We start from the raw sequence: 26,292 nt of genomic DNA, 5'->3' as shown, positions 1-26,292 counted from the left end.
CATTTCTTTTGAGATTCTTCTCTAGCTCCTTAATATTAAAGTGCAAAAATTTCCTGAGATGTGAACACACATTCCTTACTGTTACTTACTTGAAGTTTACTATCAACCTGTTTTCCAGAATTCTTTGATAGTTTCTATTCACTAAAGAACTAAGGCCATTGGGATACAAATATTCTGTGTTGCAAATTAAGGCCAGGGGTCCATATGCTTTGAAAAATTGGTTAAATGGAGAGAATAGGGTTAAAAAAAGTAAAGGGAACTAACCAAAATAGGTATTTGAATAGACAACTCATTTCCGCATACATAAGGGGAATTTACCTATAATTCAGGGCTAAGATGGTAGCCAGTTTAGTGCACAAATGAATGAATGAGCCTGAAGTTCAGTATCACAACAGACATAATTGTTCTTGAAAAAGAGAAAAAGTATCTTTTTATGGAATCATAAAAATATTTCAATAAGATAGCCAATAGAATCCATTAATAATATCCATCTGTTTCCTGGGATCCATGTTGAATGTATATAACTTAGTTTCATAATGATTGCTTTTCACAAATGGCAGTACTGATCTGGTTCTTGAAGCATTTTCCTTAAGGTGATAAGAGAATTGAGCAGTATAGCTTAAGACTGTTATTGAGTATTGGCTTCAGAAAACTAGGCTTACAGGAAATAGATTGGCATAATGTTTAGATGTTATGTTCAGTAAACTGTTGAGTTTATAAGTTTGGGGAGGAGTAGAAGAATACCTCGCTCTCTTTTTTTTTTATTTTTTTTTACAAAACTTTAAACTACATTCTGGTTCCATTCAGCTGGACCTGTAAAATTTTAAGGATTATAAGGGGATAGGAACATAAAATTGTCTCAGACTAGTATTGATAAACTCTTTTTCTTCCTGTCTTATAGCTGTCTATAGAACTATAGTACTTATAGAGTCTATAGAACTTATAGTAGTCTATAGAACTACTTATGTTAGGTGTAAACCTTTTTATTTGCACTACCTTACAAAATCATTTTCTAAATTCCTAAGTCCAAATGTTTACGCAGCTTAACAGCCTTTTCCCTTTATTTCCTGCTAGATAACAGTTCTGTTGTCTACTGTGAAATCTTTCTTGAACTGGTTCATCAAAGTAAAATTTTAATTCCCTAAACTGTTAAGACACAAACCTAACTGTAAAGATTTATTTTTGTCTTTCTTAGAATTGGGATCCCACTTCATATCTACTGACTTATTACTGTGTTCCTTTTTTTTCTAGTCTTTTGTCCCTGGGAATATCCAGGGAGGTGGTTTCCAATATAACGTGATGGTTGTGGTGTCCATTATAATGGGATGGTTCTTATACTTGGGAGAACTAAATGACATGCTTCTAATATAGTTCTCTTCTACTCATATTTCCCAGAAGCCTAGTGAAGTTAGCCATGGTAGATGTCACCTCTTTGGAACTGGTGATTTGTGTATTATATTTGAGGGTATAGTTTTAATAAGCGCTTACACAGTTCCAGAAAAAAGTTTAAGGGATTAATCTAAGATTTTTTTTCCAGGCCTTCATTTTGCTACAAATACTTTATTCAAGAGGTTAGATATGTTGTGTTATTTGACCATGTTTTATAGACCTATATTTGTCTTGATCTTATTAAATTAACAACCTTTTTTTATAGGTCATCCTGGTATTCAGTAATCTTTTTCATCTAGTTAGGAAACTGTGTTCCTTTTGCTAACAAATGAGTTTTTTGCTTCTTAGTGATGGCCTTTTTTTCCTAGGAAAAAGTTTGCCTGGCTTTGGCTCATACTTGTCTCCATACTTAAGTATTTGCTCATAGACTCTTTGGTTATTTACAGCCATGATGGATTTGTAATGTTAAATCCATGTGTCCTTGTGGGTCCAGCTATCAGAGATCATGGAACTCTATTTTCAAAACTTACTTAGTACATTTATTTCTCTAAAGATAGAGTGTTTAAGGCAGGGAGTATCATATTCGTCCTCTAATTTTTTTTTTTTTTTTTTTAACTTCTGATCCAGAGTGGAGATTAGGGTAGGGAGAATAGCTTTGTATGGATTTCTTACTCATTTTGGTGGATTGTAGCACATTCTACAGCAGCCCACTATACTGAAAAACTTCCAAAATGAACAACCTGATGCAGATACATTTACAGTATCACCTATCAGAGATGATATCTTTGGAAATAAAAGCTTATTTTTGGCAGTTAACTAGGTATATGATGTTCAAATTGAATTTTGTCTCACCTTTTTATTGTATACATTGTCATATGGTATGATACTTAAAGTTTGACCTATCAGAATTTAGTGCAGTCCCTTAGCTTAGAGATCTAAGGGCGGTTAGTTTGAGTATTAATTTCAAGGACCCTAATATTATAAATTACTCTGTTGGAAAAGTGATGTTTTAACATTTTTTATATTCTGCATCCATGACATCTGTATCTCCTCTGTATTCCAAGTTCCACAGTAATTGAGGAAACATACTTTCATGTGACACTTAGAAACTATAAACTGTCCATTTACTTCCTTCTTAAAGATATTATTTCTTCAAAGAATTCTAATGATTTAGATAAGATTTATTTTAAAAATCCAATATATTTCACCCTTTAGATCACCCTTAATGTACAGGGGATGGAATATTCCACGAGTTTGCCTAGCAGAGAATTCAGATATACTGGTTTTTAGCTCTCATTGAATCATTGGGAATGGGGATTTTATTAACAATGTATTGATCCTAACATGGGATATTTTATAAAGTATTTTAGCCAATTTTTCAGAAATGTTTTAGAGAGCTTTCACAATTCTTGGGTAGTTGTTACTAGTCTTCCTTCTAAAGCCTCTTTCTGAAGAGTAACCAGTCCTCAAAATAAATCCTTCAGATATGTCTTGTGAAATAAAATTTGTAAAATAAGTTATGAATCCCCAAATTTCATGTCTTACATAAATATGATGTGTTGAGGCTACCAGAAGTCATTACTAAATTATTTTAGTTTTTTTAACCTCATTTGCATATGTATCTATATTTGCTGAAAAATGTATTTTTAAATGTATTTTCCATAGAGAAATTAATAACATTGACTATGTATTAATTGATTTGGAGATCATACCTTATTTGTGAAGTTATTTCCTTCATAGACTAAAGGCACAACTTGTATTATCCTGTGTTAAATAGTAGGACACTGTTGGTCAGGAGTTTGCTTCCTGTCTCATTATAATTTAAAATTGTGGCCCTTAAAACAACTCTTGAGAGATAAATCCTGAATATGTGCTAACATATATCAATTTATTATTTTAAGTAGAACTAACACACTAATTAATGCATCATTTAAGATCTGTGTGAACTACATTTCCATGAAAGAATTGAATTTGATGTGTTTGTCACTATATAATTGAACACAAATTGGACTTTTTATTTGCAAGGATTGGGGGAGGCAAGTCAGACAAATAAATCATGTTCTTCTTGCTACTTGAAATTATTTATATGTTAGGCTAACTTGTGGATTTTACTTATGCAGGCTTGACTTTTTTAATTATCTTTTTTCTCCTTTTCTTAAAGATGATACTTGTTGATGCCACTGTTAACATCCTCCTAGCAGAAGATAGTCCTACTGAGAAAATGAGCACTTTGATCATTCAGTCTTTGAACTTTAACCTTTGACTGGAAGTGACCTATAGGCAATGAAGACTACTTCCTTTTACTGCATTTTTACTCGTGTGCATTCTGGGCGCATGTTGATCGCTGGTTCAGTCCAGGCAACTGACATGCTTTTATTAGTCATACAGTATTAATGCAGGTGTCAGGAAATGTCAAATATAATTCCATTTTTTATTTTTATTTTTTTAAGCTTTTGGAAAAGTTCCAGGTCCTCATGTATTGTGCAATAACAATGACTTCCTTGGCGGTTTTGGGACGTTCATTGCCGGCAATGGACGTTTAACAGGAAAAATTTTCATTAACTCCTGCCACCCAATGATTAATGCATGATAGGGCCTATGAAATGAACTTATTGGTTATAGTGGGATTATAAATAAAGTGAGGGATCCAACATTACCTTGAAAGTCACCCCAACTGTTTATATTTGGATTCTATGCACTGTGATCCTAAGATTAACGGCATGAATTAACATGCGTCTTTAAAGGACTGTAATGAAAGATCATTGCGTATTTATTGAATTGTTTATATCTGCTGTCAAATTGTTTTGACATGGAAGGTTTTCAAGTAACATTGGCAGAGAGGTACAATATGTTATCCCTATGGTGAAAATAAATTCATTTGTTGTATATAGTTCCTCAATATCTGAAGTAAAGGTATGAGTAATATAGGGTATGAATGGTTTAATCAAGGCTTTATTTTGGAAGTAAGAAAAATGGCAGTGATGATTCAACTGCTGCAGTCCATAATTTGGGCTTATTTGTACATTAACAGTTTTTCCAAGTAGATTACACTCTGTTACTTCCTGCTAGCCATCAGCATGAGCCCTACTGCCTAAACACTATTTCATTTATTTATGTTTGGAAAATCCATAAACAGTTTTTGTTTGCAATTTTGTTTCTTTTGTTATGTTTTAAGTCAAGATTGAATGTTACAGTACTTCAATTGGAAAATTTTTGTCAAGTTTTTTCCTGTAAATTTTCTTTACTTGTAAGTATCATTTTGTCCTTTAATCCTGTACCCTAAAATAAGAAATACATTTTTGACAGAGGCTTAATGTTTTAACAAAAGAGTGTGGACATTTTTATTTTAAAATTTAGGCAAAAGTACACTATAGAATGGTATGTTTGCTTATTTGTCTCACACAACCATACAATTTTTCCTGGAGGGATTAGTTTTGTTTTCTTGTTGTTTAAAAGACTTTGCTTACAGCTAGATAAAGTTTTCTATAGAAAAAAATTGTTGAAACGTCCAATTCTCAGTACCATGTAAGTTAATGATACTGCAACTAGGTTCTCTTTTTAAAAAGCGATTATGTATTTTATAAATTACCTTTTCACATATGCAAAAATCTGTTTCTACTACAATGTTATTTTTACTAATGCCTGTTGTTGCACTCTTTTTGACATATCCTGCAGTGAATAAATATATGAATCAATTTGGGCTTAAAAGTAAAAGCCAATTGGCTGAAAGGTTTGAAGTATGTACCCCAGCAAAACCATCCAATCAATAATTGGCGAGGAGTATTTTCAAAATTGTTTTTAATCTCTGTATAGATGACATTTTGTAGCTTTGTACATGTTGTTAATTAAGGGCATATAATTTTACACTCTAAAAGTATAATTGCTGAACTCAGGGGTGGGTAGACTTCAAAAATATGTCTGCTGTAGAAATAACTTGAAAAACAAATTAAAACTATGGCCAGCCACCAAATTGTGGACACTGTTTATACTATAGTTAGCAACTACCACTTTTTGAAATTAAACACATTTTTGTTCTTTCTTCACTAGATACACCTAAGTTCTCACAGTAGTTTCTATCAGTCTTATTAGTTGCCCTGTTTAACCAAGACAAAAAATGTTTTTTGGAATGCTTGAGCTACTCTTAGTTTTTAACTGCTTTTTAATATGAAAATTGCAGTGACAAATTATATATTTTTCATATTTTACACAACTCTAAACTGATTGACTTGATCATTTGTGGGGGTGGGGGAATCTTTCTCCATAATGCTGGTCCTCTTACTAAAATTCTTTTATAAAGAAATGACCTGTGACATTTATTCACCAAAGGAATTAATATACCAGGTCAAAGATGAACAATGCTGTCCTGTAGATTAATAGGTGGTATATAGCCTCAGTTGAGTTTTGTAAAATAAAAATCGCAGTATTTTAAGATACCTCTCTCTCTACCTAGAGATATCATAAAATAAATTAAAATGAAGCAGAGGAAAGTAAAGGAAACCAAATAATTTCAGTACACTTTACGGTTTAAAGAGAAGGTGAAATATCCTAAAATATAGAAATACCAATCATTCAAAATTGCAATAAGATAACACTTTATTCGTTACATTACTCCCTTGAACTTAGGAATTATTGGAAACTCCTTTGCACTTGGATTTAATTAAGTTGATTTTAAATGTAAGTTACATTATTAAAAGACATAAGATGTTTACTTAAGTCATTGCTCTAGAGAGCAAAATTAATGACTTTGTAATAATAAACAATATTTCTCTGTAACACGTTGTTGAACGACAACCAGAATACCAAGAAAATGTACATAGGAATATGCTACTTCCCTCTTCCCTTGCTCTATGGGGCACTGTCTGCTACATAGGCCTACAGAATTATACTTTCATATTTAGACAATATGTACTCTCTATTTATTTATTTATTTATTTATTTTAAGGCCATTCTTCTGGTTTGCCAAATTCTGTTAAGGCAGTGATACATTCATTTCCTTATTTTGCATGTTTATATCATGAACTTGGTGCCCTTTCAAAAAAAAAAATATTATGTTAAGTAGGTATTAATGCCATAGATTTTAATGAGAGAAATGGTTTTCAGTTTTTTAAGATAAATTTTTTAAAATACGTTTTATGGCTGTTCTCTTAAGGAATTTAATATTCACCTCTAAAGGACTTACTTGTAGTGTATGAATTCCTCCTTTTAGCTAGCAGGGACATAAAGCTTTTTTTAATCCCCAAAAGAAAATGCTAAAAAATAGCTTTTATATACGGTTCATCTGGAGAAAGACCTTAATCCTTATTTGTTTTGACTAGGTATATAAATATTTGGTATAAAATAACTAGAATAGTTTATTACTTTTTCCCTTCTGAAATTTTAAATATATGCAAATATATATCATTAGATTCCTGTGGTGAATAATAATTTCTTCAGATTCTAAAACAGGTATCTAGTGACTGCTTAATTATTTCCAGATTGCATCAAAGATGAATTGACAAATAATGGAAATGAGTAGTGATATGAAAATGGTATGTAACCACATATTACTTGTTTCTGGTAATCAAATCTTATTTTTTAAAAAGCCTATTGTTTTTGAGAATTGAGATATTTAAACTTGTTACAACTTCTTCCTAAAAATAGAAGAGAAGAGGAGGTACTGTGTGTTCAAAAATTTTTTTAAATAAAGAATTCAGTGTCACTAGTTCTAAGCCTTTATGGTCACTGCTGCTTATATTTCTTGATCTCACTTTTATTTAATTTTTTTGTACATATTCGAGCTGAATGCTTAGGATTATTAAGTGTATATAAATTGGTTTTCTAAAAGAACTGAGGCTTACCCATATCTTCTCTAAGGATTCACTGTTACCAAAATCAGCTACTGCACGATTCTGTGTTATGCTAATGCCTTTGCATGATTAAGATCTGTGAAGGTGTCTTTTAATCTGCACCACTTGGCCCAATCCTCTTTGCAGTCTTGTTTTTCTCTCCTTTCTTCCTGTCTTCTCACAGATGTCCACTATGTTGGTCTTCAGGAGTTTCCCGAAGTTTTCCTCTCCCTCTCCCTTCCTTCCTTCTTTCCTCCTTCCTTTTCTTGAGGTTAGGGAATCCAGAGAAGGAAGACTATTGAAATTACATCAGAAATTTTTCTTAAATAAGAGGACTCCTTCCTACAGATAAAATATGTAGAATTTCTGATACTTTATTTCAGTTCAAGAGTAGGTGGCTAAATTTATTGAATAATTGACTACTTGATAAATGAGCTGTTAGTTGTAATTTAGTTCTTAAATACTAATATTAAGGGAGTTTTGCTTACTTTTTGGATGGTGACTCTCCCAAAGTCTAAATATTGCCCAAATGAATTGAATTAATTGTTTTGGTAAAAGTGTTTTTTCCATTTAAGTTTCTAAGCCATTTTGAGATTTGGAACTTTTTTTCTTTTTTTTTAATAATTTGTGGGAGACTTTAATTTTCTCAGCATGAACTGCATTAAAGACAGGCTTGTATGCATCATTATCATTAGAGGCCCGTGGAGTCTAAACATGTACTTCAAACTTTAGATCTTTATCTTTAAAGTTGAAGTTCTGGTTCTGACTATCGTCCTGATGATTGAGGTGTTCTCTGTGACTTTAATTCTCAAAAGTTACTGGGACTGATAGTTGAGGATGAATCTCCAGAATGGTTATATGACTGTTTTATCAAAAAATTGTTTATAAAACAATATAATATCTGAAGACATTTTTGAATATGTGGAAGGAAAGCTTGACTAGAAGCTGGTATGTTTTACCATACCTAAAGAACTGCAATTGTGCAAGTTGAGTGCAGTTGACAGGGAGAAAGAGAAACAGTTCTTGTTCTATTTCTTGGTGCATACTTTGTCAGGGTTTTGTCAAAAGTTTGCTTCTGCAGTAATTCTAAGCAGTTTTCTCAAAGGCAAAGCATGGTTCTGGGCTTTGGCTTGTTAGGTGTGGCCGCACTTGTCAAATTTCCTGGTAAATGGAAAGATTGAATAATCCCACCTCTCTAATTCTAAAGCCTGAAACAAGACTAGTGAGGAATGTGGTAGAATGGCAGATACCATGAATATAAATGCGAGTCTCTTAATAGTTAACCACAGATTATTTACATAAATACAAATTGATTGTCATTCTCGGGGTAAAATCATTAATCGAACAGATTATCATGTCAGTTATCTGGTAGCCAAGAATTAAGTCCATGTTCAAGTTAAAGTGGATTTGTTGTTTTTAGTTGGTACCATTTTTCTCTCAATATTCAGAAATACAAATTGTGCATTTTATTAATAGGAATGGAAGCTCATGCTTGAGGATTTGAATAGGGTGGATGTATATATTTTATAAATTCAAGTTGTAAAATATGTAAAGCTGCTGCTTTTTGAATAGAATATAAATGTTAAGACATAAATCTATATATTATATATTTTTAAATACATGTACCAAACTTTTGTTAGTTGAATATAAATTACATTGTGTGCTTTATGGAATTCAGTAACTTTTAATAATAAAGCAGTTGTCATTGATTTTTTTTTATGTAGACTTGAATATTAAATTGGATAATTAAATCTCTTTGTAGTTTATAATAATGTAAAAATTTACTTATGTACTAGTTTCTCATTACAGAGGACTGCGATCTTCAAAGGTTTGTGGAAACAGTGACATGTCCATTTCCAAAAATAGGTGCAACAGCACGAAGATAGTCCCTAACGCCACTTGTTTATTTATTTAATGGATCATGTTCACTTAGCAGTGTAGCCTAGTATATTTTAGTGGTTCTTCATGCTTTAATTGAAGAAGTCCTGATTGAAAGACAGGCATCTTCAGAAAAGGTGGAAACTGAGACCCAAGCACTTGCTTAGAGTTCCACCATGAGTCTAGTGTTGCTGAACTTTAAGTTCTATTAGATTAATAAGGACATACCATAGAGAACTTTGGAATACTTTCCTGAGTATACACATAGATCAACTAACTTATGTAGATGAGTGACTCGTGAAACTATGAGAAAAGCAGAGGAGAGGCTGAAGAATCAGGATACCTGTCTGCATCTCAGTTATTCACAGCAGGAAGAATGCTCTGCTGATATTCTAAGTTCTCTATCCAGGGGTCCCTGCTTGCCCCAGGAGCACCTCACTCCTCACAGGGGCATGAAACTGCCTTACCTCAACATGCTGTTTCTCCATCCTCAACAGTAGATGAGTAACTGGTTACGTAAATGCAAGACCCGTCTTTGTACTTTGATGACATTCTCCCTTTATTATAAATCTTAGAATAATTTCTACCTCTCTCAGATGGTTTAAGCAACACTGTGGATAAGTGAGTCTTTTGAAGTCCTCTCTACATTCCTTAGTACTTTTCACACTAACATACAGCAAAGTTAAACATGAACTGAAGAGAAGTCAAATGACATAGCTAAGAGTTTTCTGTGCTTGGATAATAGGGTCCAAGGCCACAGTGGTTCTACAACATCTGTCCTGTTGGGAACTTCTGTCAATAAATCTTTTAAATTGCTTATGAGATTTCTTTTTAATGTTTGCTTAAGGCAAAATATGTAAGTGAGTACCTGTGTGCTCTTTCCAGCCCAGTGGAGTTTGGAAATGTTTTAATAAGGAAAATTGAAATAAGAACCTAAGGTAGAAAATATCTTCTCATATAGGTACTTGACCTTCAAGGACCCATTGTGGGTAGATATAACTCATCAGGCAAGAACCTAATAAGGATGGCTACTTCCTGCAGAAAACGTTTCCAACTTAACATAAAAATTTTCTTGTGTCCTGGGGCACCTGGGTGGCTCAGTTGGTTAAGCGTCCCACTCTTCAGTTCAGGTCATGATCTCACAGTCGTGAGGTCGGGCTTCGCACTGAGCTGAGCGTAGAGTGTGCTTAAGATTCTTTCTCCCTCTGCTCCTCTCCCCCACTCACACTCCCTCTCAAATTAAAAAAATAAAAATAACTCTTTAAAAAATGTTTTATGTCCTCTCTCACACCCCAGAAAGCATGTTTCTCTTTTCTTTCCTGTTATAATGGCATTCTATCCAACCTAGTTATCCAAACGAAGACTTAATCGCTATTTACTGGTCCTCTCTGATATTTTTCATCATTAAGTCCTTTTGAGCCTCTCTTTAAAAATGATCTCAAATCCCTCCTTTCTCCTAGTGTCCTTGTCATTCTGTCCCTTCACTGCCTGCATCCTGTGTTCCCAGGCTGCTCTTCAGCCATCCACACACTTTGTTCCTTAAATAGTAGCAAAAGAAGACTACCTATACTTTGCTAATGTTCTTCCATGTTCCTAGAGTGTTTTTCATCTGCTTTTCTACCTAAAAAGTCCAGTTCAAATGTAGTTCTAAGGTTATATTTGTCCTTTCCTTCCCTTCCCACCCCCTACCAGTCTTCTGTCCTGGATTCTTTAATAGTAGGGGCAATGTCTCAAATGCCCCCAGCATGTAGCACACAGTACACAACATACAAGCTTTTAATAAATGTTTGTTAAATTAACTTGATTGTACTTGTATTTTTATACTAACTTTTCTAAAGAAACTTATGCAAGTGCTAGCAGTTTTGAAACCTACCTCTAAACCACCATCTGTGTGAAGTGTCACAGCAGAACAACTTACCCTTCCTATCCCAGAAAGTTTGAAAAAAATTGCTTTGAAGTAAACCATTAACGATTCTTCATTGGTTTTACTTTCATTTATTTAAAAAAAATATTTTTCTCGTATCTTTGCCCTGTGTCTGAGGTAAATTGCTTACCTTGAATATATATTTACAGATTAAGAATGTAATTGTTTTAGGGCACCTAGGTGGCTCAGTCAGTTAAGTGTCCAACTTTTGTCTTAGGTCATGATCTCACAGTTCATGAGTTTGAGCCTCACATCGGGCTCTCTACTGTCGGTGCAGAGCCTGCTTCTGATCCTCTGTCCCCCCCCCCAGCCCCTCCCCCACATGCACAAATGCTCGTGCGCTGTCTCAAAAATAAGACAGTTAAGAAATTTTATTTAAAAAGAATATATAATTGTTTTAAGCTAAATATATCTGAAGAGACCTGAGCTCATAAAGGTAAACCTAATACTCATTAAGGTTAAAAACAGACATTAAGCAAGTACTTAGAACCTCGAATGCTGAGGATGGCAGATAAGACAAAGCATATATCTTCAAAGGGTCTATATTCTGAGCGGGATAAGAAAGAAAAATAGTTAACATCAAAAGTAATGAGCCCTAAAAGGTGCAGATAAATAGCTATTTCTGATAATCATGGAAGTTAATTGACTGCAAAAAGAAGCGTAATTGTTTGAAAGTTAAAAATGTAGATGGGTTCTAGGGAAGTACAAAAGCCCTAGGACAGGGTTTGTATGAGGGCCAGCCTGGAGGAGCATGTGCCTGCTTCAGAGTACGTTGTTGGGGAGGGGCAGCAGCCAAGGGCCAAAGGATGGTAGAGCCTTGTGGGTGAGGGTAAGGTTGAAATTTGTCTTTCGGTTTCCACTAATCAAAGAGCTGAGCCTAGCACTCAGTTCCTTTTGTCCTAGGGCGCTTATTGAGAAGAGATTATAAAGCTGAGTCATTGTGTGGGCAATATCACAGGAAATGTTGCTCAGAAAACACAGCGAGGGGTCTGAGCTACTATACCTACATCCCACCCACCAAAACTAAAGCCAGCGACTAGCAGAGCTCCATCCCCAGAGTGAAGGTCACCTGAGGAAACAACCCTGATTCAGACTTGCATCTTGGATTGGTTCAGGGAATGTCAAGCTTTAAACTTGGATTGAGCTGTGGTCTCTAGCAGTGTCCTCAGGAGGTGGCCAGGAGGAAATGAAAGTTCTGTGGAAGAAGCTATTCTCTTCCCAGGTCTCAGATGATCCATACAAGTGATTTATTTCAATACAGTGACCAATACACAAAGGTTATCCCTTCTACGAAGCAAGGCACTGTGAAATGACAGACCTAGAAAGCACTGGAGGTGTGGGGTGGGGAGCGACAGGATCTGGTACAGTTTACTGCTCTGCATCCCACATTTTGTTGGGAGCTTCTGAAGAACAAGAACTGTCTTGTTCATCTTTACACTCATTCAGATATCAAGTGCTTTCTGTATCCCAAGGAGCTTATGATCTGGCAGAGAAGACAAATGGGTAATTAAAATAGTGTGACAGTTGTGATAGGCTAATCACAGTGCTGAGTGAGCATCAAGGTGAGAACAAAGCTGTCTAAGGGAGTCTAAGGAAAGAATTCCAGGGGAAGTGGTGAGTATTGGCCAGGCAAAGGTGGGAAAGTGAAGATGAGGGCATCTGAGATAAAGCACAGAGCAAGTGCAAAAGCCCAGGATGAGAGAACAGTGTTCAGAGCATTGAATGTGGATGAGGAAGTAGTAAAAATAAATTGAGATAAAATTAGAGCTAGCATGCAAAAGACCAAATTAATAGAGTTTTGGTTTTATCTCCTGGGTGACAGGGACTGATGGATTCAGATTTGCACTTAAGAAAAATACCTTGGCTTATAGTCTGGAGAGTGATCTGGAAGGGTCACGAGAGGGGGAAAAACAAGAGACCTTATCAGTACCAAATGATGATGACAACTTGGACTTATTATAAAGTATTGGCATAAAGACAGACATACCAATGGAACGGCAGGGAAAGTACAGAGATTAGTTTTGTTTAAAGATGCCAAGGTACTTGTAGGGGAAAAGAATAATGTATCCAACAAATGGTACTAGAACATTTGGAAAGCTATTTGTAAAAAAACAAAAATAAAAATCTTCTATACAAAAATTAGCCCAAAATGAATCATACACTTAACGAGTAAAACTATAAAATTTCAAGAAAACAGAAGCTCTAAGATCTTGGATGTGGCAAAGATTTCTTAGCTATGAAACAAATTACTAAAAACAATTGATAAATTGGGCTCAACAAAATTTAGGATTTAGGCTTTTAAAAAGACATTGTAAAGACTGCACAATATATGTGCAAAGTATATAACCCAATAAAGCACTTGAATTTAGATTTTTTTTTTAAATCTTAGGGTTTAATAACCAGAAGCAAAATAACCCAATTTAAAAATGGGCAAGTTTTATGATTTTTTTTTTTTTACCTGAACTATTCTTGACTGAAGAAAATACAGAGACGGCAAATAAGTAACTGAAAAACTGCTGAGTATCAATCATTAGGGGGAATAACAGGTGAAAACCACAAGATACCACCGCACCATCACTGCACTGTCCGTACCAAGTTTTGGCAAGGACATGGAGTAATGGGAACTTTCCGACACTACTGATGGCGATGTAGAATGTGTAAGTACTTTGGAAAACTGTTTGAGAGCTTCTTTAAAAAGTTAAACACGTACCTATACTATACAAGTCAGCCATTTTGCTCGTAGGTATTTACCCAAGAGAAAAAGACTATGTCTACACAAAAACTGTGTATAAAGGTTTGTATCAAGTTTGTAAAATACCCAAACTGGAAACATCCTAAATGTCCCTTAGTAGGTGATTGGATGGCCAATGTGAGATATCCATACATTGGACTGCTACTCAGCAGTAAAACAGGAATGAACTATTAATATATGCAACAACATTGATAAATGTCTATTATGCTGAGTGAAAGTACCCATGCAAAAAGTACCCTGTATGGTTTTATCTATATAAAATCCAAATTCATAGTGACAAAAGTCAGAAGTATTTGCCTGAAGATATGGGGTGGTGGGAACAAACTTTTGGAGGTGATGGATACTTGATTATCTTGTTTTCCCAGATTTATATGTATATGAAAACTCATTAAATTCCACAATTTAGGGGCACCTTGGTGGCTCAGTTGGTTGAGCCTCCAACTCTTGATTTTGGTTCAGGTCATGATCCCAGGGTTGTAGGATTGAGCCCCGTGTCAGGCTCTGCACTGAGCGTGAAGCTTGCTTAAGATTCTCTCTTTCTCCCTTTTGCCCCTCTCCCCTGCTCATCCACACTCTCCCTAAAATAAAATTTAAAAAAATTTAATTCCACACTTTATATATTAATACTTTACTGAATGTTCTACCTCAAACAGAATTAGGAGGTTTTAAGCAATAAAGGCAAAGGATGATAAAGGCCTGAAGTGGAGTATAAGAAAGTGGGCAATTCAACCATAATCAACTTGCCCAAAATTACAGGTCAAAAGTGATGGAGCTGGAATTTAATCCTGAGTCTGACTGACTTCAAAATCCATGCTCTAAGTCAGTATGCCTATACTTAACATGAACCCCCATACTTTTGGCTTAGACAATTGAACAGAGAGGCTGATGACTTTCACCAATACACAAGGAGGGGAGCAGGTTTGGGGGAGAGGATATGTTTGTGCTTCCTTGTAGCAGCAAATACAGTAACTTACCTAGTGAGTTAGTGAGTGGAGATGTGAGTTGAAGTTTTTAGGTGGCAACGTTAATGAAAGAGTGATGTAATCTCACTTAGTTCATGAGCTTATTTGCCTATTGACCAACAGCTGAAAAATTTAATATTTTCTAGTCTAATAACCTACCCAATGAATTAGTTACTTCTCAGCATCTTTGAAGTGAATCACCCCTGACACCTTCACTGACAGGAATTAACTCAGAAAATTACTGCACGTTTCAGCAAATCTTATCATTAGAAAGTTATTTCTTTCAAACTGAAGTCTGCTTATACGATTTATTCTAGATTGAAGTGTGTCTCCCTAAAAAATATATGTTGAAGTCCTAACTCCCAGTAGCTCAGACAGAATGTGACGGTATTTGGAAATGGAGTTGTCAAAGCTGTAATTAGTTAAAGTGAAGTCATACTGGATGGAGTAGGGTGGACCTTAATTCAATATGAGTGGTGTCCTACAAATTGGAGAAGACACTGAGACACAGGCACTTGGGAGAACACCACGTATCCATGCTGTGATACATCTACAAGCCAAGGAACACCAAGGATTGCCGGGAACCACCAGGAACTGGAGGAGGCAAGGACGGATTCTTCCCCAGAGCCTTTGGAGAGTATGATCCTGCTGATACCTGATGTTGGACTTCTCACTCCAGAACTGTGAGAGAATAAATGTCTGTTGTTTTAAACCATCCAGTTTATGGTCGTTTGCTACGACGGCTCTAGGAAACTAATCACACACTCTCCCATCTTTTTTTCCCCTAGTTCTGCCTTGTGGAGACACATGGAATAAGTCCTTGTCCCTTCTCCAGATATTTCCAGATGTTTAGAACACATCTTTTTTTTTTCCAGGAGAATATCTCCCTCGCTGGTTTTTTACCCGATACATTTTTAAATCCTTTCATTATTCTTTTGTAGCACCAAGATTTTCACAGATGCTTTAGAGTGTGATAGCCAGAACTGATCTTACTACTTCAAACAGTTTGACCTACAAAAAAGAATGGAATTTGCTCTCTGGTTCAGGTCAGGGATCTTCAAGCTGTTTCTCAGAGCTTTAGGAGTTCCTTGGAGGTACGCCAGAGGCACACTTGACTGTATTTCATGTAAATGAAATACACTTTTCTGACAGGGTTGTTTTTGCTTGTTTGTTTGTTTGTTTGTGGGGAGAGGGGGTCCCATGTAAAGTATTACTTTTCCCATGAGTAAAAGTATTACTTATTCCCATGAGATTTTACTTTGTCTAGTTCTGCCATGCTATTTAGCCTTGTGCTTTTTTGGTTTTTTATTCCATTGTGTACCCTATTCTCTCTCCCTCTTTTTCAGTACCACCTCAAAGCATTTCTACACCTTTTCAGAATTTAACAAAGCCAATAAGGACATGAGCCTACAGCATGTTATCTGCAGCTCAGTGTGTTATTTAAACTATTTAACTACAATCTGCTATTTTTTCTACCAAGTGTCAAACTATTATCTCTCAGGCCATATTTCTATATAGTTTAGCAAAGAAAGATGCTGGTTATTCTGGTGAAACTCATTCTTGGTGAATTTATGTTGATTCCAAATGGTCGTTCGTTTGGTTTCTATTTTGAATAACTGAATTCTACATATTGTTTTGTGATTTCTGATCTGTTGAAATGAACACATTCCAGTCTGTCTGTCTGTCTGTCCATCTGCCTCTTTCTGTCTCCAGTGACCACAAGGTGAGCGTGGCTGCTGTGGGAGTGTAGGATCTCCCTTCATGAAATTACTTGCTGGTCAGCTGCAAGCAGTGCAGTTAGCTGGTTGGTTTCTCCAAGGGTAGCCCTTCAGCGTCTGCCTCAGATAGAGCCCAAATCACACTTTTCCCAAGCAGCCCCCAGCCAATAACATGGCCTGGCCATTGCTGCCCAGTGTGGGACTTCTCCAATAGATAATCCTTGGTCTAGAGCTTCCCATTAGATCAGCGAGATCTTGGCAGATTTGCATCTCAGTCTGACGCTCCACCTACCCACATCTGCTTCCTCCCCCCTTTCCCTTCACAGGTTTCAGATCTACACCATGGTTTGGTTTTCATAGCCTGATCTTTTTTTTTTTTTTTAAGTAAACTACCCCCCAACATGGGGCTCGAAATCATGACCCCAAGATCGAGTTGCATGCTCTACTAACTGAGCCAGCCAGATGCCCACCCTGATCCTTTTTTATCTTTCACAAACATTACACATACTCTTTACCACAAGAAACCCCAATGCCCTCCAAACTCTAGTGCTGATTCTGGGCCACCAGAATCAACAGAGTTGGCACTGAGTGTGGTCAAGAAGAAGGTTGATGAGATGGAGTTTTGAGGCCTAGTCACACTCGTTGTCTCCCTGACAATGAGGACCCCATCCCAGGTGGCATTTGGGACATAGATAGGCCCTGCCACAGGTATTATGTGGCCCAGTTGCTAAAATTTACACAAGTGATGATTTGGAAGAATGCTCCATTGGAGGGGACCGCCTTGGACAGTAAGTACAATGGTTCAAGCATTTGGAAAATATGGGGGAACAATGAATACAAGGACAATGAAATTGGGTGATTGTTAATAAATTGTATTATCCTCTGTCTTAGTCTGCTTGGGCCACAGTAACAAAATCTCATACATGAGTGGCTAAAACAATGGAAAGGTATTCTCACAGCACTCAGAGAATGCAAGCAGGAACTGGCTCTTACAAGGGCACTAATCCTTTCATGCGGGCCCCACTGTCATAATCTCATCTAAACCTAATCATCTCTCAAAGGCTCCGTCTCCAAATACCATCACATTAGGGGTTAGGACTTCCACATATGAATTGGGAGGGGACAAGATGAACAATTGAATCCATAGCATCACCTAGAGAGGGATGATGCAAAGTTGAGGGCAGATGACAATTGAAAACTACTTCTGAACACAAGAGGGCCTCTTTGGGAACTGCCAAAGAAGGTCTTACCTCCTGCAGTGGGAGAGCAGGAAAAGCTCAAGACCAGAGTCAGCATTTAAAAGATCCTTGAGGAGGGCGCCTGGGTGCCTCGGTCAGTTAAGCCTCTGACTTCGGCTCAGGTCATGATCTCACGGTGTGTGGGTTTGAGCCCCGTGTCAGGCAAGCCTGGAGCCTGCTTCAGATTCTGTGTTTCCTTCTCCCTCTGCCCCTCCCCCCCTCAAAAATAAACATAAAAACATTTTTAAAAAAATAAAAATAAAATTTAAAAGAGGCTTGAGGGGCGCGTGGCCAGCTCAGTAAGTGGAACATGTGACTCTTGATCTCGGGGTTGTGAGTTCAAGCCCCATGTTGGGTGTAGAGATTGCTTAAAATAAAATCTTTGAAAAAAAATAAAAATGAAAGAGCTTTGAGCTTCAAAAATATTTGGATGCTCAGCTGGGCCGGTCTGTTATGGGAAGGTCAGGGTCCCAATTGGGCAACCGGAGACCCTGACACATGAGATAGAGACATCTGGGTGTGGGACTCCAGAGACTGTGGGTCCCTGACTCCTCTGTAATGTTAGAGCCCATAGAGAGACCCACCCTCCATATTAAGAGCTAGAATACCCTCCAGTGAGAGGACCCATCAGGGATCCTTCTTAGACTCTGCCCCCACCTCTTCTAGCTGCCCCATGCATAAGCAGGTTTAAGAAACAATAAAGTCGGGATGAATGGGTGGCTCAGTCAGTTAAGCATCCGACTTTGGCTCATAGTTCATGGTTCAAGCCCGCATTAGACTCTCTGCTGTCAGCACAGAGCCTGCTTTGGATTCTTTGTCCCCCTCTCCGCCTGCCCCTGCCCAGCTTGTTCTCTATCTCTCTTAAAATAAATACATAAACTTAAAAAGAAAAAAAAGAAATAATAAAATCTACCTGGAACATGTGGAGTCTCATAATGGAGGAAAAGAACTATCCCTTTAAAAAAAAAAAAAATTTCCCCCAGTATTATTGACATACAATTGGCATATAACATAAATTTAAGGTGTACAGGGACGCCTGGGTGGCTCAGTCGGTTAAGTGTCCGACTTCGGCTCAGGTCATGATCTCGCGGTCCGTGAGTTCAAGCCTCGCGTCGGGCTCTGTGCTGACGGCTCAGAGCCTGGAGCCTGTTTCAGATTCTGTGTCTCCCTCTCTCTCTGCCCCTCCCCTGCTCATGCTCTGTCTCTCTCTGTCTCAAAAATAAATAAACATTAAAAAAAAATTAAAAAAAAAAATTTAAGGTGTACAATGTAGGGGCACCTGGGTGGCTCAGTCAATTAAGTGTCCGACTCTTGATGTCAGCTCAGGTCTTGATCTCAGTGTCATGAGTTCAAGCCCTGCATTGGGCTCCACACTGGGCATGAAGCCTACTTAAAAGAATTTTTTAAAAAAAAAAAAAATTGTGTGAAATATAGACACAAAAAAAACCCACAAAAACTTAAAAATTTTAAAACACAAATCATTACAATGTAATGACTTTTTATTTAGAAATTCTTTTTAATGTTTATTTTTGAGAGAGAGACAGACTGTGCGTGGGGGAGGGGCAGAGAGAAAGACACACACACACAGAATCCGAAGCAGGCTCTCAGCTATCAGCACATGCTGGTAGCTGAGCCTGACGCAGGGCTCAAACTCCCGAACCGTGAGATCATGACCTGAGCTGAAGTCGGACGTTCAACCGACTGAAGCACTCAGGCACCCAGGTACCCAGTGTATAATGATTTGATACACTTACATATTGTGAAATGATTAGCACAATAGGGTTAGTTAACATTTCCATCACCTCATATAACGACCATTTCTTTTTTGTGGTGAGAATATTTAAGATCTAACTCTTAGCAACTTTCAAGTATATAACACAATATTATTAACTGTAATCATTAGATCCCAATGTACATCAAATCCCAGAACATATTCATCTTATAACTGGAAGTTCGTACCCTTTGACTAACATCTCCCCATTTCTCCCACCTCCAGCCGCTGGTAACTTTCTGTTTCTATGAGTTTGGCCTTTTTAGATTCCACATATTAGTGATACCATGGAGTATTTCTCTCTTTCTCTCTGACTTACTTCACTTAGCATCATGTCCTCAAGGGCCATGCCAGTTGACACAAGTGGCAAGATCTCCTTCTTTGCTGTGGCTGAAAAAGATTCCATTTTACATACATCACAACTTCTTTATCCGTTTGTCTATAGATAATGGACACTTAGGTTTTTTCCATATCTCGTGATTGTGAATAATGCTGCGTGGAACACGGGAATGCAGATACTCCTTGAGATCCTGATTTCATTTCCTTTGGATACATACCCAGAAGTGGGATTGCTGGATCATATGGTAATTCTATTTTTTAATTCTTTAAGGAACCACTGTTCTGTTTTCCATGATGGCTGTACCAATTTACATTCCCACTAACAGTGCACAAGAGTTCCCTTTTCTCCACATCCTCGCCAACACTTGTTATCTCTTGTCTTTTCAATAATAGCCATTCTAACAGTGCAAGATGATTTCTCATGTTTTTGTTTTGTGTTTCCCTGAAGGTTAGTGATGTTAAGCATCTTTTCATGTACCTGTTGTCCATTTGTATGTCTTCTTTAGAAAAATCTGTATCTAGTTCCTCATTCTTAAGTATTTTATTGCTTTTTATATTATGAATAGAGTTGCTTTATTTCTTTTTCAGATATTTGTTATTAGTATATGGAAATGCAGCTGATTTCTTGATTTTGGATCCTGTACCTTTACTGAATTTGTTGATTAGTTACGTTTTTTGGTGGAGTCTTTAGGATTTTCTATGTATAAGATCGTATTACCTGCAAAGATAATTTTACCATTTCCTTTTCAATTTGAATGCCCTTTATTTCTTTTTCTTACCTGATTGCTCTGGCTAGGACTTCCTGTGCTGTGTTGAATAGGAGTGGTGAGTAGGCATACTTGTCTTGTTCCTGGTCTTAGAGGAAAAGTTTTCCACCTTTCACCACTGAATATGACATTAATTGTGACATATTGACATAATATGTGGTTCTTACTATGTTGATGTACATTCCTTCTACTCCAATTTATGATAGTTTTTGTAATGAAAAGATATATTTTATCAAATGCTTTCTCTCTATTTTGATCTTTCATTCTATTAATGTGGTGTACTACATTTATCAATTTGCATATGTTGAACTGTCTTTGCATCCAAAGGGTGAATCCTATTTGATCATGGTGTGTGATCCTTTTCATGTGCTGTTGAATCTGGTTTGTTAATATGTTGTTGAGAATTTTTACATCTATGTTCATCAGTGATATTGGCCTGAAGTTTTATTTCTTGTAGTGTCCTTACCTGGTTTTGGTATCTAGATAATGCTTGCCCATAGATTTTTTGGGAAGAGTTTAAGAAGCATTGGCATTAATTCTTCTTTAAATGTTCAATAGGCTTCACCAGAGAAACTATCTGGTCCTGGGCTTTTCATTATTGGGAAATTTTTGGTTACTGATTCAGTGTCCTTACTCATTATTAGTATGTTTGGATTTTCTATTTCTTCATGGGTTAGTCTTGATAGGTTGTATGTTTCTAGGAATGTATCCATTTCTTTAATTTATCCTATTTGTCGGCCTACAGTTGTTAATAGCAGTCTCTTATGGTCCTTTATATTTCTGTTTCATCAGTTATAATGTCTCTTCTTCCATGTCTGGTTTTATTTTAAGTCTTCTCTCTTTTTTCTTAGTCTAGCTTAAAGGTTTTTCTTTTCTTTTTTCCTTCCTTTCCTTTCCTTTTCTTTTCTTTTCTTTTCAGAACATCAGCTCTTACTTTCACTGATTTTTTTCCTATTATTTTTCTGGTCTCTATCTTGTTAATTTCTGCTCAAGTCTTCGTGATTTCCTCCCTTTTGCTAACTTTGTGGTTAGTTTGTACCTCTTTTTCTAGTTCTTTGAGGTGTAACTTGGATGTTTTATTTGAGATCTTTTTTCTGAACATACATGTTTATCACTATAAAGCTCCCTTTTAAAACTACTTTTGCTGTATTATATAAGGTTTGGTACATTATGTTTCTTTCCATTTTCATTTGTTTCAAAATATTTATTTCTTTTTGACTTCTTTTTTTATCCATCAGATTATTCAGGAGTATGTTGCATAATTTCCACATTTTTGTGAATTTTCCAGTTTTCCTCCTGTTATTGATTTCTAGTCTTATACTATTATGATCAGAAAATATACTTTGCATTATTTCATTCTCAAATTTGTTAAGACTTATTTTGTGATCTGTCATAGGATCTATTCTGGAGAATGTTCCTTATGTGCTTGGCAAGAATATATATTCTGCTATTGGGTGGAATGTTCTGTACAATAGACTGTTAGGGGGCATTGGGGTGGCACAGTTGGTTGAGCATTCAACTCTTAATTTTGGCTCAAGTCATGATCTCACAGTTCATGAGTTCGAGCCCCACATCCAGCTCTGCACTGAGAGTTTGGAACCTACTTGGAATTCTCTCTCCCTCTCTCTGCCCCTACCCCATTCTCTCTCACTCTCAAAATAAATAAACTTAAAAAAAATAGACTTTTAGGTCTATTTGGTTTAATGCTTTTTTTTCTCTTTAAGTTAACTCTTTGCCCAATTTGAGGCTTGAACTCATGACCCCAAGATCAAGAATTGCTTTACCGACTGAGCCAGTCAGGCTCACCCTCCATTTGATTTAAAGTATGATTCAAATCTGTTTCTGTATTGATTTTCTGTCTGGATGATCCCATTGTTGGAAGTGTGGGATATTGAGGTCCCATACCATTATCATATTGCCATGTATTTCTCCCTTCAGATCTGTTATTATTTGCTTCGTAAATTTAGGTGCTATGATGTTGGGTGCATATATATTTACAATTATATCCTTTTGATAAATTCACCTCTTTATCATTATGTAATGGCCCTCTTTGTCTCTTGTTACAGTTTTTGATGTAAAGTCTATTTTGTCTGATAAAAGCGTAGCAGCTACTCTGATCACTTCTGGTTTCCATTGGCATGGAATATCTTTTTCTCTCTCTTTGAGCCTCTGTGTGTCTGTAAAGCTGAAGTGAACCTTTTTTTTTAAATATTTATTGATTTATTTTGAGAGAGAGAGTGAGCGAGCAGGGGAGGTGCAGAGAGAGGGAGAGAGAGAATCCCAAGCAAGCTCAGCACTGTCAGTGCAGAGCCCGAGGTGGGGTTTGAACCAAAAACCGTGAGATCATAACCTGAGCCAAAACCAAAAGTCAGATGCTTAACCGACTGAGCTACCCACCCAAGCACCCCTTTTTTGTACTTGACCTTTTGTAGTTGAGTCTTTTTTTTTAAATGTATTTAAATACACTCTATCTTTTGATTGGAAAATTTAATCCATTTACATTCATAATAATTATTGATATGTAAAGACTTACTAATGCAATCTTATTGTTTTCTAGCTGTTTTGTAGTTTCCTTATTTCTTTCTCCCTCTCTTGATGCCTTTGTGAATTGATGATTTTCCACAGTGGTATGCTTTGATTCCATTCTCTTTATCTTTTGTGAATCTACCGTAGGTTTTTGCTTTGTGGTTACCATGACACTTATGTAAAATACCTTATAGATACTATAGTCTGTTTTAGGCTGGTGACAATTTAACTTCAATCATGTAAAAGTACTCCACGCTTTTACTTTCCCCCTTTTGTTTTTGGTGTCAGAATTTATCTTCTTGTATTGTGTATTTATTAACAAATTATTGTACCTATAGGTATTTTTAATACTCTTGTCCTTTAACCTCTATCCTAGAGATAAGTGGTTAACACACCATCATATTACAGTATTAGGTATTCTGCATTTGACTATATACTTACCTTTACCAGTATGTTGTATATTTTCATATGTCTTCATATTACTAATTAGTATCTTTTTATTTCAGCTTGAAGAACTCCTTTCAGCAGTTTTTGTAAAGCAGGTCTCGTGGTGGTGAACTCTCAGCTTTTCTTTGTCTGGGAAGGTCCTTTATCTCTCCTTCATTTCTGAAAGACCACTTTGCCAGCTAAACTATTCCCTGTTGATAGTTTTTTTTTTCTTTCTTTCAGCACTTTGAATATATTATCCCACTCTCTCCTGCCTGTTAAGTTTCCTGCTGAGAAATCTGATTATAGCCTTATGGTGGTTCTCTTGTAAATTAGAAGCTTCTTTCCTCTCACTGCTTTTTAAGATTCTTTCTTCCGTCTTTTATTTTTAACAGTTTTATTATAATGTGTCTTGAAGAAGATCTCTTTAAGTTGAGTTTTTTGCTGACCTATGAGTTTCATGAACTTGGATATACAAATCTCTTCTTAGATTTAGGAAGTTCTCAGTCATTGTTTCTTTAGATTCGCTTATAACCCTTTTCCCTCTCTTCTCCTTCTGGGATTCCAATAATTCACAAATCATTTCTTTCTATTGTATCCAATAGATCACGTGGGATTTCTTCACTTTTTTTCATTCTTTCCTTTTTTCTCAAGACTATGTAATTTCAACGTTCCTATCTTCTAACTCACAGATTATTTTTTCTACTTGATCCACTGCATTTTTTTTTCATTTCATTTGTTGTATTTTTCAGCTCCAGAGTTTCTATTTGGGTCTTTTTAATGATTTCTGTTTTTGTAAAAGTTCTCATTTTGTTCATGTATAGTTTTCCTGATTTTGTGCAATTGTCTTTCTATATTTTCTTGTAGCTCATTGAGCTTCTTTATTTATTTATTTTCTTAAATGTTTATTTATTTTTGAGAGAGGCAGAGAGCACAAATGGAGAAGGGGTAGAGAGAAAGGAGGACAGAGGAACCAAAGTGGGCTCTGCATTGACAGCACAGAGCCTGATGTGGGACTTGAACCCAGGAACAGTGAGATCATGACCTGAGCCAAATCGGACCTGAGCTGAAGTCAGACCTGAGCTGAAATCGGATGCATAAAGAAGACACAAGTGCCCCTGAGCTTCTTTAAAACAACTGTTGTAGGGGTGCCTGGGTGGCTCAGTGGGTTAAGCATCCAACTCTTGATATTGGCTCAGGTCATGGTCTCAGGGTTCGAGAACTCCTCTGCGCTGACAGTGCAGAGCCTGCTTGGGATTCTCTCTCTCCCTCTCTCTCTCAAAATAAACATATAAATAAATAAATAAATAAATAAATAAATAAATAAATAAAACAACTATCTTATTTTCTTTTAAATATTTATTTATTTTGAGAGAGAGAATCCCAGCCAGGCCCTTCACTGTCAGCACAGAGCCTGACATGGGGCTGGATCTCATGAACTGCAAGATCATGACCTGAGCCAAAATCAAGAGTTGGACACTCAACCAAATGAGCCACTCAGGTGCCCCTAAAATAACTATTTTAAGTCCTTAAGTCAGGTAAGTTGCAGATCTCCAATTCTTGGGGACCAGTAACTAGAAGATTATTGTGATCCTTTGGTGGTGACTTGTTTCCTTGGTTTTTCATTCTCCTTTAAGTTTTGCATTGTCATCTTTGCATTTGAAGTGACAGTCATTTCCTGTAGTCTTTACTTTCTTTGGGAGAGAAATACCTTCCATTGGCCCTGCTAGGAATTCTAAGGCTTTGTCAGATCTTTTATAGATACATCTGCTCCGTGCTTCTGGCTCTGACTTGTGGCAGAATTCTTAAGTTTCTATGCCCTCTCTCAATCCTTAAGCTTTTATGCCCTCTCTCAATCCTGCAACACACCATGCTGACAGTGCTGACAGCATTTCTTTTGTTTGCCCTAAGTTGGAGCTCAAGCTCTAGTTTGTGGTGTCTCCCTGGCCAACAGATTCAGGCCAGCTTTCTGTGTGTGCTCACTAGCCATCTTACAAAGTTTTCTCTTACCACCATTGGAAGTGTGCATGGAGACCCAGCTACAGCACGGAGGAGATCACGGGTGAGGTATGTGGAGTGTGGGGGGCGTCCATCGTCCAGTTGAGGGGAATCCACTTGTGAAGTGTTCCCAGCTGTTTATGGGCAGGCTTCTTGATGGAGTCTGCTTTGCAATTAGTAGGATCCACTTGCCTTTAATGCCCTCCTTTGAATTACTATAGTATATGGTAGAGTAAGAGAATAAAAGACTTAAGGAAGTGAGCATGCTGGGGCGCCTGGGTGGCTCAATCAGTTAGGCATCGACTCTTGATTTCAGCTTAGGTTATGATCTCATGGTTTGTGAGTTTGAGCCCTGTGTAGGGCTCTGTGCTGGCAGCCTAGAGCCTGCTGGGATTCTGTCTTCCTCTCTCTCTGCCCCTCCTCTGCTTACTCTCTCTCTCTCTCAAAATAAATAAAAATAAAAAAGAAGTGAGCATAAAAGAAATAAAAGTAAAAAAGAAGTGGAGTGGATGTTATGTGAGATCAGAAGACTCCCGAGAGCATTATATTCCATGAGAGGTCCTGGAGGACAAATGATCACAAGGCCATCATCTTAAGGTGCAGGTGAAGGGGGCAGTAGAATCATTAGGAAGTTCAGTGGTGTCTCCTCTGCAGGCCAGGGCAAGCCCTTGGAGAGACTATGCCAAAACTTGGATTGTTGCTGGCAACCGGGATGAAGGAGGCCCAAAGCAACATAAAGCAGGTGGTGGTACATAACTGCCAGAAGCCAGAATTTTAAT

The 26,292-nt window shown here is 36.8% G+C and overlaps 1 protein-coding gene across 1 annotated transcript in view; it reads left to right on the top strand.

Moving 5' to 3' along the window:
- Positions 1 to 12,919, top strand: part of UBE2W (ubiquitin conjugating enzyme E2 W) — a 76,968-nt gene extending 64,049 nt beyond the window's left edge. The window contains exon 6 of the mRNA XM_078441540.2: positions 3,551 to 12,919. Coding sequence (XP_078297666.1) covers positions 3,551 to 3,564 — 14 coding nt within the window. The 3' untranslated portion in view covers positions 3,565 to 12,919. The remainder of the gene's footprint in view (positions 1 to 3,550) is intronic.
- Positions 12,920 to 26,292: the final 13,373 nt, after the last annotated feature.

Source organism: Panthera onca, chromosome F2 (genome assembly GCF_046562875.1).
Source record: "Panthera onca isolate mPanOnc1 chromosome F2, mPanOnc1 haplotype 2, whole genome shotgun sequence".
NCBI classification, from domain to species: domain Eukaryota; kingdom Metazoa; phylum Chordata; class Mammalia; order Carnivora; family Felidae; genus Panthera; species Panthera onca.
This window is presented reverse-complemented; position numbering and strand designations above follow the sequence as displayed.